We start from the raw sequence: 17512 nt of genomic DNA, 5'->3' as shown, positions 1-17512 counted from the left end.
GCAACAGGAATTGAAAGTCAAATGAATAAACATTCAAAAAATATATGCAAATGTGCCTAGCAACAAGACCACGCCCATAGCAACAGCCAAATAATCACATATATTGCAAAGATAACAGGAATTAATAAACAATTGAATTAACATTCAAAAAATGTATGCAAATGTGCCTAGCAAAAAGACCAAGCCCATTATAGCAACAGCCAAATGATCACATATATTGCAACAAGACCACACCCATAGCAACAGCCAAATGATCACGTATATTGCAAACTTAAAGATAATATCAGGAATTCATACACAGGTGAACAAAAAGATTAAAAAATGTATGCAAATATAGCTAGCAATATGACCACGCCCATAGCAACAGCTAAATGATCGCGTATATTGCAAAGATAGCAACATGGTTGGTTAGGCAACTGGATTCAGCAAATGAACACCGATGTGTGTGTGTAATGGGGATGCCTATAGGGATGTATATATGAAGATGTAGTCACAATATGATCATCCCATTAGCAACATGTATGCAAATATGCCTAGCAACAAGACCATGCCCACAGCAAAAGCCAAATACTGTTGTGCTACAAGCCATTGGTGCTACTTTTTATCCTACATTGAACTATTGATCTTGCCTCTAAGATCTAGTATATGAATTGTTTCACCAGATCAATGGGACTGTACTGTATGGTAGAAGCCACCAGAATGCATCGGCAATCATCAAGGGAATCCATGGTAGTACAGTCAAACTGATACTCCTTAGAAATGAGATGAATATTGATCAGTTGGCTGTCCAGCCATTACAGTTCTACCCTACCTTAAAAAGCAAGGTACAGTCATAGACTCTGTAATAACTGCATGACTAGTGTAGATTGTTTGATTCCAGTATTAAAATTGATTCAAACAGAGATATTTGTAGACTGGTACTATCTAAAAGTAAATCAAATTTTCCAAATACAGACAGAAAGTAGTTTTGATTCAGTTATTTTATAAAAAGGGCAAGCGTGATAAACAAGATGTTTCCAATTACCGCCCTATTTCTCTACTCCCCACTCTCTCAAAAGTTCTTGAACGTTTAGTCTGCAATCAACTTATTAGTTACTTAGATTCAAATAATATCCTCCATCCAACTTTTTAGCTCCGCTGTCAGCGAAAGCTGAAAGCGTAGCTTTAGGTATAGGTGGGTATTGAGGTATAGAGAGTAGAGTGAATCATAGGTGTCCGTCAAACTTTTATATCTTTACTATCTACTCTGAAAGTGACAGTCGGAATTCTTCGATATTTGGTGTGCATGTTCCCTGGGGGGAGGCTATTCAGATTTGTTCATGCCAAGTTGATCTGTGCCATTTTCAATTTTTTATGATTTTTTTTCATAAAATGTCATTTTCATCAACTCCTTGAAAACCTTTTATTAGATTGCTTTGATATCTGGCGTGTTGATGCGCAGGGGGTAGCTTACTCAGATTTGTTAATTTCAAGTCAGCACATCCTCATTTTTATTTTTTATGATTTTTTTTTTGTAATTTGAAACAAAAATGAATATGTTAATGAACATAATGACCGACGCCATATTGGAAATCAGTCGACGAGACTTTAAGTAAACTGCCACTTTTCAAAAGACACTATTGACGTCAAACAAGCAATGTAATATGTGCTATAGTCATAATTCTACGCATTGGGCGCCCAAATGACAAGCGTTTGTTCGAAACAGGGTTGTAAACTTCAAATCCAATTCTGCACCCTTCTACATAATCAGCCAATCCGCAACATCCTCATTTGCATACTCTATCCTGATTCGACCAGAAGCTGAAGGTGACCTCATTTGACCGAGCGATTTTCCACAGCAAGTATCTTGAGTACCAACACAGGACGTTCTTGGTACTCACTAAAATCACACTTCAGACCCACTATAAAAGTGTAATGTTTTCAGATAACATGTAACTTGTGGTTAATTCTATATTGTCGTGCAATTTGGAATGACAGTGAACCAGAATTCAGACAACTTGCGTAAAGGAAGGGCATGCCAGGCATGCGGTTGAAGTTTAAATATGGCCGACAGTTCACATGTAAAGTTAAACGACATGAACGTGTCTTGCCTTTCCAAAATGCAAATATTTGGCAAGTAAAAATAATCAAAATAATTAAAACTTTAATTTGGCTTCAGACTTTGCATTATGTTTTGCGTATCTTTCCCCGTTTTACATGTAAATCCGAAAAGGTTCTCTCTCATCATGTCATCAGTGTCAGTGATCATACCGCGCGGGGCTGCTTTGAGTACGAGCGAAGTGAGGCATGTTGAGGTATTTTGTTGAGAATTATAAATATTGCGAAATGTCAAGTACAAGGTTTAAATACAATGGAATGATGAAAAAAATGGCAGAGTCTGTTGACAGGCGCCGGTCACAAGAAACACTGTGAATTAAAATATCAGACGATGTATGTATTAATCGCCGACAATCCACCCGTATGCACGAGGGACTAACCCGGAAGCAAGTCGTTGTCAGCCATACGTTACAGTGGTAACATCGTCCGAGAAATCGCTGCGTTCAGAGTGTCATTATTCACAGAATTGTTGTTTTCGAGTGAAAACCCGTCTTGAATTGTATAACTCTAACAAATGAAGACATGTCAAGTTATATTTTGAAAGTTGTATCGCTAGTTTGAGACGATTTTCTCACGTACTATAGTACTATCGAGGCTTACTTGGAAGTAGTACTAGTAGGACCTTTCATCGGGAAGTTTAGCCAGTCCGATAATTCTTTCTGGTTTAGTTTACAACACTTTTGATCACGCAGATTTTGTTGTTGTGATGAAAAGAAATTAAAAAAAAGATCATTTCAACCATTTCGTTGTGTTTTCTTTGTGAAAGGTAACCGAACATGAACGAGTGTTACCACTGTAACGTATGGCTGAGAATGACTCTCTTCCGGGTACTTGAGATTGTCGCCGTACGGAAACTAAGATGGCGATTAATACATTTCTTCCCTATATATATCTACCACAACTAGTACAAGTTGAATGTTGTTGACTTTGTAAATTTGTTAGAAAATTGAAATTCAAATTGCCTCAAAATTATTTTAGATCCCTAGTTTATTTCATTCATCATTAAAATTTTCCAGGGTTACAGCTGTAAGACACTGGAATTATTTATAGCCAACCTCAAAATCCTCTTTTTTTCTTTTTCTTGTGTGCATTTCCCAGTCATTTTTTTCTGAGATTTTGTGCAATTTTTCATAACAGTAGATTTTTGTTATAAAATGGTGACTATGGTATAAAAGTACAATACATTACCAACTTCTGTGTAAAATGTGTTTTATAGTGAGACATCATATGAAACCACTAACCACTTTATTGCATCGCTGAAACAAAACTGCATAGTGAAGAGCTGAAGACCTGAACCACTTCTACATGTCACCAAAATAAAAAATTAAATTAAAAAAAAAACAGCGGAGCTATTCTGACCGATAGGTCGCTTGTTCTGGTTTCCGTCCAAAACATTCGACAGCTACATTATTACAGCGTATGTGTGATGATATACTTGATAACATGTTCAATAGGAAAATTTCATCTCTTCTTATGTTAGACCTTTCTAAGGCGTTTGATTCAGTCAATCACACTATCCTTCTCAGTAAACTTCAACGTTACAACTTTCATCCATCTGCAGTTCAGTGGTTCAGAAGTTACCTATCAGGTAGAACTCAAAGTGTAAAAGTTGGCAACATATCTTCAAATTGTATTCAGGTCAAAACTGGAGTACCTCAAGGCAGTGTCTGTGGACCTTTATTATTTGCACTATATATTAATGACCTTCCTACTTGGCTTCACTCAAACACTCCAATTTATGGTTTTGCAGATGACATCAATATTCTGAAAAACAGTACCATTGCCGATATTGATGTACTTCACAATGACTTAAAATACGAAATTAATCGTTTAACTACATGGTTCCATGCAAATACTTTGAAACCAAATATCTCTAAATATCAGTATATGTTCTTCGGTACACGTCAACAACTAAAGAAAATACCAAATCACATTAATTCTCTGTCCTTTCAAGATATTACTATCAAAGCTACTAAGTCTGCTACCTGCTTAGGCTTGAAACTGGACCCTGAACTCAGTTGGTCAAACCATGTGTCTTATCTCCGTAGGGCATGTGGTTTCCGTCTAACAAGACTGGCACGTGTTAGGCGTTGTATACCGGAAAAAGTCAGAAAGAATGTAATAGCTGCTACTGTCTTCTCCCTTTTAGACTACTGTGACACAGTCTTTTCTAATTGTAATCTCACTTTGAAAAGTAGTCTTCAAGGTATCATAAATTTTGCTGTACGAATTCAATGTGGCCTTAAAAAATCAGACCATGTAACACTTGCCAGAAATTCTCTAAATTGGCCAACTATTCAGGAAAGACACGATCAACACTTCAAAAATATTGTCAGTAAATGTATAAGCAAAAAAGTACCACTCTGATTTATCTGATCTTGTCACCAAAAACTCAACAATACACCAATACAATACTCGGACCAAATACCACATTCCAAAGGCACACAGTCGTTCTTTCAAATACCGCTCATGTATTTCCGCAAATACGACTACTTAGTAAACACTTAGTTTTTAATGTCTTAAACCGTTTTTAACTTCATAATTCTAGCATCTCTCGTGTTTTACTTTTTATAACTTTTATTTTATCTTTGTACTCTGCCCTGTAAATTTTGTTACTCTCCCACATTTTTAAATTATGTGTCTTTGTATTTTAACGTATGTTTTGTATTTTTATATTCAATGCATGAAAATCCATTTATGGATGCATTGACCTAGAGTAATAAATCAAATCAAATCAAATCAAATCAAATATTTGTACTAAGTCACTTTGAATCACTTTGAAATCATTTGAATTGTAGCACATATTGAATTCAAGATAAGTAACATATGTATCTTATAATGTGTTTTCACAGACTGAGTTAGAGGCAGAAGAGAGGATACGCAATTCTCCCCAGCTGACACCCAAAAGGAAAGTACAATCTGCACTTGACGTTGATGATAACGTGTCTACTAAACATGATGACACAGAAGTCACTCCACATCATGAAGATTATTCAAAATTCTCCAATGTACAAAATATCACTCTTAGAAAGGCAGGTGGATCATAAATAACACTAATACCTTTAGAATGCAAGATTTGATCTTCTTATAATGTAGTTAAGTACATTGTGTTTATGATAACAAAGTACACATTACCATACAAGCGTGCTGATGTACCTCATCAATTTTAATGGCTCATTTGCATAATTAATGATTTTTAGTACAACTGAACATTGAGGTAGTTCAGTAGTGCTTTAGCCATTACAAATTGTCTGAGTGTGTGTGTGTGTGTGTGTAAACAACTTTTGCACTGACTCAGTGTCAACATAAATCACATACCTAACCAAAGTCATCCAATATTGGCGTAGACTTAATTTGTTCCTGTCATTTAGCAGTAACTGTGATCTTTGACCACGGAAACCCTGTATTATAGGAAAAAAAATTCACTTACCTATAAATCAAATGGAATTATGTCAGATCTGAACGACCTTCCTTTACCTGACATGATTTAACCCGACTCTGGGCCACACAACTATTCATATCTGTTTTTCTTATGTTGGGTTAAGATTAGAGTTTACTCATGGTCGACACAACTTGTGTGAACCTCCTATGTATCAGCTTTACTACAATGAAAGGAGTATGTTGATAAGTTGTTTCATAGCCAATGCTTTAAGCGTAAACTTTACACATCTTGAATGGAAGGCAGTGAGATTGACTGAACATCTTTGAGTACCTTCTGTAATAAAAACAATCAATTTAAGTCATCATAATATCAATATGCAAGAGGTTCAACAAGTGATCAGTTCAGGAAAAGTCAAACAGAATTAGTGACCATTTCTGAAAAGTTTTGCCTGATACAATCAGTATTTCTGGGTGAAGTGTATGAAGATAATATCTTCTATATATATGTGGTACCGTATCAAATGCCTTCAAGGGGATTGCATTGGGATAGACACTAGTGCTGTTGATTGAATACTTCATAGCTTCAAAGGGGATCAATATTTACTGTCATTGACTGAATTTGCAGTAACAATCAAACACCAAAATGTAATTTCCAGATTTCAATTCAAGTCACCAGTGCTTCAAGACATGGAACTCTTACAAAAATGAAACATAGTATCCATTGCAACAGGCTACACATATCTAGGATATGTGTTCAAGTTGGACTGACAAATTCTTGCACTGCCATAGACAACGCATACAACAGGCTTTAAAATAAAAATGATTCAATAAACAGTATATACTGCAGACAGAGTTACAGATAAAGCTTATAAGGCAGTAAGAATACAATGACAGATAGATTCTGAAAGTCTTAACAGTACAAAGATAAAAACAAACTACTAAATACAACACAAATACCAATATAAATACTGAAATATGGAGTGTTCTCCAAATTCAAGCCGCATGGGACAAAACATCAACATAAAAATTCCATTTAAATTTTGCATTTTTGTTGAGGGAATATTGAATATTAGTAACAGAGCTAGCAAATAGTGAGTAGAATGGAACTAGGAAGAGAGCTAGCAAGATAGGGAGTTGGACTACATTCTAAGGTATTGCATGCCGTAGACAAAACATACAGTTGTTCTAAGTTGGACTACATTCTAAGGCATTGCATGCCGTAGACAAAACATACGATCACATTGAAAGCCCAATAGGAAAAATTGTAATTTTATTAAACTTCCAGATGAGATTGAAATATTCAAATAGAAATAAGCCAAAACAAAATACTGATCTCAATAATGAAATAACTTCAAAATTGATGATTAGCTGAAGTTCAATTGCCACTTTAAGATATACAAGGTGATATCAGTATAGCCACTTTAAGATCTACAAGGTGATATCGGTATAGCCACTTTAAGATATACGAGGTGATATCGGTATAGCCACTTTAAGATATACAAGGTGATATCGGTATAGCCACTTTAAGATATACGAGGTGATATCGGTATAGCCACTTTAAGATATACGAGGTGATATCGGTATAGCCACTTTAAGATATACGAGGTGATATCGGTATAGCCACTTTAAGATATACGAGGTGATATCGGTATAGCCACTTTAAGATATACAAGGTGATATCGGTATAGCCACTTTAAGATATACGAGGTGATATCGGTATAGCCACTTTAAGATATACGAGGTGATATCGGTATAGCCACTTTAAGATATACAAGGTGATCTCGGTATAGCCACTTTAAGATATACGAGGTGATATCGGTATAGCCACTTTAAGATATACGAGGTGATATCGGTATAGCCACTTTAAGATATACGAGGTGATATCGGTATAGCCACTTTAAGATATACAAGGTGATATCGGTATAGCCACTTTAAGATATACGAGGTGATATCGGTATAGCCACTTTAAGATATACGAGGTGATATCGGTATAGCCACTTTAAGATATACGAGGTGATATCGGTATAGCCACTTTAAGATATACGAGGTGATATCGGTATAGCCACTTTAAGATATACGAGGTGATATCGGTATAGCCACTTTAAGATATACGAGGTGATATCGGTATAGCCACTTTAAGATATACGAGGTGATATCGGTATAGCCACTTTAAGATATACAAGGTGATATCGGTATAGCCACTTTAAGATATACGAGGTGATATCGGTATAGCCACTTTAAGATATACAAGGTAATCAAGTTTAACATTGATTATTCCAGGGTGCTGGAAGTTTGGGATTGGCAATACAAGCTAGAGATTCTGGTATCTTTGTCAAGGACATCACAGTTGGTGGAGCTGCATTTCAGGCAAGTCAACAAACTAACCCAAAGAATACTGATATCCACATCAAATCAGTTACAAACTGTGTCAGAGTTGAGTTAATATGAGGTTATTATCCAATATCACTTCTTTACTTGTCATATCACCGTGAGTTCCATTTCTGCACAGTGACACATGTTGTAAGACAAGTGTCATGATAATATGATGAAAGAGGAAGTGATACCAGGTAATAACTGATTTGTTGTATGCCTCTGCCAAGGAATTCTGAAGAGAAAATGCACACAGCCTGGTATGCACTTTATAGCATATGACACTTTCATGTACTATCTTGTGTAGCTAACATTAACATGACACTGTCATGTAGCTATGTTAACGTTGTGTAACATGACACTGTCATGTAGCTATGTTGTGTAGCTGACATTCATATGACACTTTCATGTACTATGTTGTGTAGCTGACATTCATATGACACTACCATGTACTATGTTGTGTAGTTGACAGTCATATGACATATAATCATGTACTGTGTTGTGTAGCTTACATTGACATGACACTATCATGTACTATGTTGTGTAGCTGACATTCACATGACACTCATGTACTATGTTGTGTACACATGACACTATCATGTACTATGTTGTGTAGCTGACATTCATATCACACTATCATATACTATGTTGTGTAGCTGACATTCATATGACACTATCATATACTATGTTGTGTAGCTGACATTCATATGACACTATCATGTACTATGTTGTGTAGCTGACATTCATATGACACTATCATGTACCATGTTGTGACATTCATATGACACTATCATATACTATGTTGTGTAGCTGACATTCATATGACACTATCATATACTATGTTGTGTAGCTGACATTCATATGACACTATCATGTACTATGTTGTGTAGCTGACATTCATATGACACTATCATGTACTATGTTGTGTAGCTGACATTCATATCACACTATCATATACTATGTTGTGAAGCTGACAATCATGACATGCACTAATCATGTACTATGTTGTGTAGCTGACATTCATATGACACTATCATGTACTATGTTGTGTAGCTGACATTCATGACACTTTCATATACTATGTTGTGTAGCTGACATTCATATCACACTATCATGTACTATGTTGTGTAGCTGACATTCATATGACACTATCATATACTATGTTGTGTAGCTGACATTCATATGACACTATCATGTACTATGTTGTGTAGCTGACATTCATATGACACTATCATATACTATGTTGTGTAGCTGACATTCATATGACACTATCATGTACTATGTTGTGTAGCTGACATTCATATGACACTTTCATGTACTATGTTGTGTACACATGTGCATGACACTACTATGTACCATGTTGTGTAGCTGACATTCATATGACACTTTCATGTACTATGTTGTGTACACATGTGCATGACACTATCATGTACTATGTTATGTAGCTGACATTCATATCACACTATTATGTACATTTGTACTATGTTGTGTAGCTGACATTCATATCACACTGTCATGTACTATATGTTATGTAGCTGATATTCACCTGCACAGTCTGCTGACTGTGTTGTGTAGCTAACATTCACCTGCACAGTCTGCTGACTATGTTGTGTAGCTGACACTCACCTGCACAGTCTGGTGACTATGTTATGTAGCTGACATTGACATGACACTATCATCGCATGTACTATGTTGTGTAGCTTACATTGACATGACACTATCATGTACTATGTTGTGTAGCTGACATTCATATGACACTATCATGTGCTATGTTGTGTAGCTGACATTCACCTGCATAGTCTGCTGACTATGTTGTGTAGCTGACATTCACCTGCACAGTCTGCTGACTATGTTGTGTAGCTGACATTCACCTGCACAGTCTGCTGACTATGTTGTGTAGCTGACATTCACCTGCAGTCTGCTGACTGTGTTGTGTAGCTGACATTCACCTGCACAGTCTGCTGACTATGTTGTGTAGCTGACATTCACCTGCATAGTCTGCTAGCTGACTGTGTTGTGTAGCTGACATTCACCTGCACAGTCTGCTGACTATGTTGTATAGCTGACATTCACCTGCACAGTCTGCTGACTGTTGTATAGCTGACATTCACCTGCATAGTCTGCTGACTGTTGTGTAGCTGACATTCAACTGCACAGTCTGCTGACTATGTTGTGTAGCTGACATTCACCTGCACAGTCTGCTGACTATGTTGTATAGCTGACATTCACCTGCACAGTCTGCTGACTATGTTGTGTAGCTGACATTCACCTGCACAGTCTGCTGACTGTGTTGTGTAGCTGACATTCACCTGCAGTCTGCTGACTATGTTGCTGTATAGCTGACATTCACCTGCACAGTCTGCTGACTATGTTGTGTAGGTGACATTCACCTGCATAGTCTGCTGACTATGTTGTGTAGCTGACATTCACCTGCACAGTCTGCTGACTATGTTGTGTAGCTGACATTCACCTGCACAGTCTGCTTACTGTTGTGTAGCTGACATTCACCTGCACAGTCTGCTGACTATGTTGTGTAGCTGACATTCACCTGCAGTCTGCTGACTATGTTGTGTAGCTGACATTCACCTGCACAGTCTGCTGACTATGTTGTGTAGCTGACATTCACCTGCACAGTCTGCGCTGACTATGTTGTGTAGCTGACATTCACCTGCATAGTCTGCTGACTATGTTGTGTAGCTGACATTCACCTGCACAGTCTGCTGACTATGTTGTGTAGCTGACATTCACCTGCAGTCTGCTGACTATGTTGTATAGCTGACATTCACCTGCACAGTCTGCTGACTATGTTGTGTAGCTGACATTCACCTGCACAGTCTTCTGACTATGTTGTGTAGCTGACATTCACCTGCACGGTCTGCTGACTATGTTGTGTAGCTGACATTCACCTGCAGTCTGCTGACTATGTTGTGTAGCTGACATTCACCTGCACAGACTGCTGACTGTGTTGTGTAGCTGAAATTCACCTGCATTGTCTGCTGACTATGTTGTGTAGCTGACATTCACCTGCACAGTCTGCTGACTGTGTTGTGTAGCTGACATTCACCTGCATAGTCTGCTGACTGTGTTGTGTAGCTGACATTCATGCATAGTCTGCTGACTGTGTTGTGTAGCTGACATTCATGCATAGTCTGCTGACTGTGTTGTGTAGCTGACACTCACCTGCACAGTCTGCTGACTATGTTGTGTAGCTGACATTCACCTGCACAGTCTGCTGACTATGTTGTGTAGCAGACATTCACCTGCACAGTCTGCTGACTGTGTTGTGTAGCAGACATTCACCTGCATAGTCTGCTGACTGGGTTGTGTAGCTGACACTCACCTGCACAGTCTGCTGACTATGTTGTGTAGCTGACATTCACCTGCACGGTCTGCTGACTATGTTGTGTAGCTGACATTCACCTGCATAGTCTGCTGACTGTGTTGTGTAGCTGACACTCACCTGCACAGTCTGCTGACTATGTTGTGTAGCTGACACTCACCTGCACAGTCTGCTGACTATGTTGTGTAGCTGACACTCACCTGCACAGTCTGCTGACTATGTTGTGTAGCTGACACTCACCTGCACAGTCTGCTGACTATGTTGTGATGTAGCTGACATTCACCTGCACAGTCTGCTGACTATGTTGTGTAGCTGACATTCACCTGCATAGTCTGCTGACTATGTTGTGTAGCTGACATTCACCTGCACAGTCTGCTGACTATGTTGTGTAGCTGACATTCACCTGCATAGTCTGCTGACTGTCAATCTGCTTTGAAATGTGTACTAAATGATTGTCAACTTTCATCGGATTGGGTGTATCTTTTCATAATTAAAAAGGAACATAGCTGCACAGTCAGTGTAATTGTAAATTTTGTAAGTTAGTGTAACATAAATAGTATAACTGGGTATGGATATTTTCGTCAAAATTTCCCTGATTTGAAAGATGTGTAAGTTTTGTTGCCATATGGAATTACATCAAAGTAGAAGATCAGCCAACATTTTGTTTCATCCAAAACCATTTTGTTTGTTTATGATTGTTTATATGTTTGCCATGTCTTGTCCTATATCAGAAAGGCATTTTTTGATAATGTTTGACATTAATGTCATGACATTTAATGTTCCATATCAGAAGCATTGATACACATCAAACGACATCAAGAACAATGAATCTGGGTATATAGGTATAATATTTGTAAGAGCAGCAGCACTCTTTTCATTGTTTTGTGCCTACATGATAATAATAGCAGGTACCGGTCAACCTGACTGAACTAAAGTATCTCATTTATAAAACCTTCTAAAATGCTTGTATAGTACACAGTAAATGCTTGTATAGTACACAGTAAATGCTTGTATAGTACACAGTAAATGCTTGTATAGTACACAGTAAAATGCTTGCATAGTACACAGTAAATGCTTGTATAGTACACAGTAAATGCTTGCATAGTACACAGTAAATGCTTGTATAGTACACAGTAAATGCTTGCATAGTACACAGTAATTGCTTGCATAGTACACAGTTATAAATGCTTGTATAGTACACAGTAAATGCTTGCATAGTACATAGTAAATGCTTGTATAGTACACAGTAAATGCTTGCATAGTACAAAGTAAATGCTTGCATAGTACACAGTAAATGCTTGCATAGTACACAGTTATAAATGCTTGCATAGTACACAGTTATAAATGCTTGCATAGTACACAGTAAATGCTTGCATAGTACACAGTAAATGCTTGCATAGTACACAGTAAATGCTTGCATAGTACACAGTAAATGCTTGTATAGTACACAGTTATAAATGCTTGCATAGTACACAGTTATAAATACTTGCATAGTACACAGTAAATGCTTGCATAGTACACAGTAAATGCTTGTATAGTACACAGTTATAAATGCTTGCAAAGTACAAAGTTATAAATACTTGCATAGTACACAGTAAATGCTTGCAAAGTACACAGTTATAAATACTTGCATAGTACACAGTAAATGCTTTTTACACAGTAAATGCTTGCATAATACACAGTTATAAATACTTGCATAATACACAGTTATAAATACTTGCATAGTACACAGTTATGCTTCAGTGCCATTAGCACTTTAACCTGCAAATACATCAATAAAACTCATTTAACCAATATACTGAACATGATTTGATAAGCTGAGGTTTTCAACTTCACTCTATATGATAGATGCCATGGCGCTGTTTATTATGATGAGGTCATAAAGTGACTTGGTCACACAGAAATTTTGCTCCCATAGATCTTAGGGAGAAAATATGTCAGAGATGAGCTGTGAATTGTAATATCATAATAACCCCTCCACAACCCCATCCCCAACCCGTCCCCATCCCCATCTTCATCCCATCCCAAATCCATCCCCATCCTCAACCCATCCCCCAACCCCTCCCCATCCTCAACCCATCCCCCAACCCATCCCCATCTTCACCCCCCCCCATCCCCAACCCCTCGTCATCCCCATCCCCATCCCCCCATTCTTGTTGATCACAGGTAAAGAAATGTGATCTATTATCTTTAGAATAACAGAAGAGGACGATACATAGATTATATTTAGTGCTATGTACTTTAATTGTACTTCTGCCAAACAACCTAGTTTAGTATGTGTTCCATGATGATTTCTATATTTATGTATAGGATGATAGAATGAAAGTTGGTGACCAACTACTTGCTGTGGACAACCAAACATTGGTAGCGATCTCCCAAGAAAAAGCAATAAGCATTCTCAAGAACACATCAGACATTGTCAAACTGACAATCAATGGTCAAGGTGAGATCTTATTGGATGAGAAAGAAGATATGACACCTGTCAATCAATCACCTCAACTGACACCTGTCAATCAATCACCAGTTGAGAAGACAGCTCCCCATCAGTTCTCTGGATTACAATCATTGCCATCTGCAGGAAACATAGCAACATCTACTTGTAATGTTGTAGAAAGAGCAACTGAGGGTCAATTGATAGACAGTAATACACTGTCTCCTACCACCAAAGCTGATACTACTACTACTACTACTACTACTACTACTACCATGCATGAAATAAGTTCACCTATATCACCTCCAGTTTTCACACTGCAACCACTACAACAACCATCATCTACTACTAACATTACAAGTAAGCATCACTTGTCACTCTACTAAATTTTAACATTCTAATTCAAACTTTTTGCATTATACACCATGCTGTGGAGAAGACTACAGGGGGTAAGGACTCCAGTCATACATAGATTTAGTAGAGGAGATATTTGACAGTATAAAGAAAAAATTTTGATAACAATAAAACCTCTGATAAAAATCTATGACCTCTGACCTCCATCTGCATGAGTGTCTAAAACCATGGGAAGAAATTTATGATGTAATATGGTGAAGGTACACAAATGTACATCATAACATGTACTAAGTCTTGTATTTTTGGCATGTTTGTAATTTTCTCAATAATTGATGGTCTGACTAATGTCCAGGTATGCATCATGCCATGTTTTACTCAGTGAGTCCATGCATTATTAAACTGTAAATCTTTGTCAAAAGGCATATTACCCAACATTTCAACTTGGTTTGTAATCAATATGCTTAATTTTATAAGACAAACCTGGCCATAACAGATGTGGCCACCAATAGGTCATTATCACAAAGGTCATGAAACAAAGCGATGTGGTCTATCCTAATTTATCTGACATGTTTTCTTGGAAGTTGGCTGATACCATCTGAGTGTGTATAGCCAGAAACAGATGAATTGCATATATTCACATTTGAGATGCATGGAATAGTTGTTGCGTGAATTGTAACAATATAAACATGACTGTCATTCAATCATTATAGCCAAGGTCATGAAACAAAGTAAGGTAATGTCCACATGTGGACTACTGTTTCCGACAAATGTGATAGGTTTGGTTGAAATTGACCCATGCATTTCAATTGTGAACATAGCCAATTCAAACCTTTTTGGCTATTTAACATAATAGGCTTTTTGACACTATTGTCTTTTAATCTGACCTTGACATCTATCTTCAAGGCCAAATAGCCCAAAATCATCATATTGCACTTGCACAACTCTGATGAGCATTGGCTGATTTCAACCAAACCTGACACAAGTGTCAGATACAGTGGTCCACATATACACATCGATTGTTTCACAACCTTTCACGATAATGATTGATTGGTGGCCATATTTGTCATAAATAATTCAGAATATGAATTACTAACTAAGTTGAAATGTTGGGGATATGTCTTCTTACATGGTGATTGCAAACTGTTGTCTAGCCCTTGAGTGATTTGATGCCGGCAATAATCAAATCAACCAGTGGTTGACTTCTTTAATAAAGTAGGCTTAAAATGGCCCACTCCACTGACTATCAAGCTTCTCACATAGTGACACATAGTGCAAGTCACATTACTACATCTATCACACGTCATGTAACCATTAATTTAAAACTGTCCTGCTTTGAATATCCATGCACCTTATGATCAGCATACAATGATGGCGTGTGTAACTGCAACTGTCACTGGTCACTTGTTGCATGACTCAAGTGTTTGGTTCATCTTTCAAACCCATCAACCAAATAATGACATAGTGCTTCGTTGTTTGCTTATATTTAATTAAAGAAGTCCATGCATATTTTAACTTCTCAGAACATTGTTTATGGATTCAGAAAGAGTGTTAGACACTATAACACTAACATAGAATAATAACAATTTGTGCCTTGACACATTCATGCACTTCACTGACTTCAGGGAAAATACATAGAAAGTTTACTGATTTAAAGTTACTGTAACATTCAAACGCAAAGAAATCATTTGGTTTAAGCTTCAACCCCACAATCCCTATGCATGACCTGTATAGGCACAGTATTACAGTGAGTTCTGACCATCTGTGTGTCCATGCACAGTCATATATCTTTGACATGCAGTCACCAATTTCTTTGAAACGAGGCACAGTACAGCAATGATGACAAACTACAGCAGGGGTTGTATAACTTGTATGCTGTTCACTCTGTTTCATGACATTGTAAGATTTGACAAAATGACAGCCATATTTGTCATAAAAGTCTGTTTTTACTTCATAACAGAAAAACTATAGAGATTGCATTCAAATGTTTCTCCATATCCGATGCAAGCTTTCTTTTAAGACATTGAACTTTGACCTTCCGAGTCATTTTTTCAAACTCAAGCCATCTCAAATATTGCAAACACTTTATTGTAATACTATTCATTCATAAAAGTATGGTCATGGTCTTTCAAATCTTGTTTGCAGGTAATACAGAACATGGAAAATATATTCAGTCATGCAGTTAGGGGCCGGTCAGTTTCTTTGGCCCGGGGGGGGGGGGGGGGGGCACTTTGTTTTTGAAATTGGCAGTAGAGAGGGGGGGGGTCATGCTGTTTTGAAAATTGTGGATGGGGGGGGGGGGGTCATTGTGTTTTTGAATGTGATGGAAGAAACAAATCCTTTTCTACAATGGCATATAGCTTTGTCTGAAATGTAGTACACATAAATATTTGTTCTTGTCCCAAATTCTTACATAAATTCTTTAATATTACTTATTTAGTTCAACCATAACTACATATACATATACATATTCATATACATAATTATACATATACATGTATTACCTAGCTACCACACTAGTTACAGAACATGTCATGTAAATGCTTGGCTGTTTCACAATCAACGCTTCACTTCTATTGCACTTTGGGGCAAAAGTGAACTTCAAGGTTTCGTAATGGTAATCTTCATAGATAGTTTATAAAAGAAGTTAATCGAAATTGTTCTATCGTCAGTATGAACTTGTCAGAAGGGATTAATACACTTTCTATTTTGGACACTACATGTTATTGACATTACAAATCACCACATCTCATCAGATTCAAGTTCCTATTATACACTAGGTATGACCACCTAAAGTTCTCTAACATACCAGTGACTTTACTATACATGCAATATTAATGCCCCTATACCAAGTGTTACGGGCCCATTTTTGTGTGACATGGGAAACTCATTTAATACTTACATTTATGCCCTTTATCTGTCATAATGTTGACACATTGTTTGACATGTACGGGATTAGCAGTCCTCTACCGGAGCTAATATTAAAGTTTGTGTAGCGGGTTATAACCACCTCCTTGTCTGAGTTGCCGCTGAAGTCTTATCAGTATTGGATAGTGTAAGACAAAGGGGGACTTAGAAGATGTGAATTGGGTTGACCTTTGTAGTTCAAGTAAAACCAGTCCGGCAAAGTCAGAAACCATATGCCTGCACATGGAAGTATAGAAGGGGAGCCTCCATGGTCTCAAGAATGAAATGCAAGAGTACGACCCGGACCAAAATAATTTGCCAAAATTACGAGGAGAACTTAATTACGGAGAAAAATAGTTGTGGCGAGTAGTATTAAAAATAAGTCATACTACTGACTACTGTACCATGAATGGAATAGTGACTGCACAGTAAGGGTTTAAGGATGAAGGGCACAACTGTTACCATTCAAAAGAAACGGTAAACATTTAAAAAACGAATTTTACACATATCTTCAGATGAGCTAAACTATAATATTAGACACGTCTCGTTGTTCAGTCATATCAGGGCTTGTGAATGTTGTATGGCTTATTTCTTCGCCGTGAACACTGCATGCTGTGTGTGTCCTCACCCGAATG

The 17512-nt window shown here is 37.3% G+C and overlaps 1 protein-coding gene across 1 annotated transcript in view; it reads left to right on the top strand.

The window, feature by feature from the left end:
* LOC144436445 (multiple PDZ domain protein-like) overlaps positions 1-17512 on the top strand; it is a 330925-nt gene that overhangs the window by 226905 nt on the left and 86508 nt on the right. Inside the window, exons 24-27 of the mRNA XM_078125244.1 lie at positions 663-824; positions 4950-5129; positions 7759-7845; positions 13499-13631. Of these exons, the coding sequence (XP_077981370.1) occupies positions 663-824; positions 4950-5129; positions 7759-7845; positions 13499-13631 (562 nt within the window). The remainder of the gene's footprint in view (positions 1-662; positions 825-4949; positions 5130-7758; positions 7846-13498; positions 13632-17512) is intronic.

Source organism: Glandiceps talaboti, chromosome 6 (assembly GCF_964340395.1).
Source record: "Glandiceps talaboti chromosome 6, keGlaTala1.1, whole genome shotgun sequence".
NCBI lineage: Eukaryota > Metazoa > Hemichordata > Enteropneusta > Spengelidae > Glandiceps > Glandiceps talaboti.
Note: the sequence above shows the minus strand (reverse complement) of the source record. Positions and strands in the feature narration are given on the sequence as shown.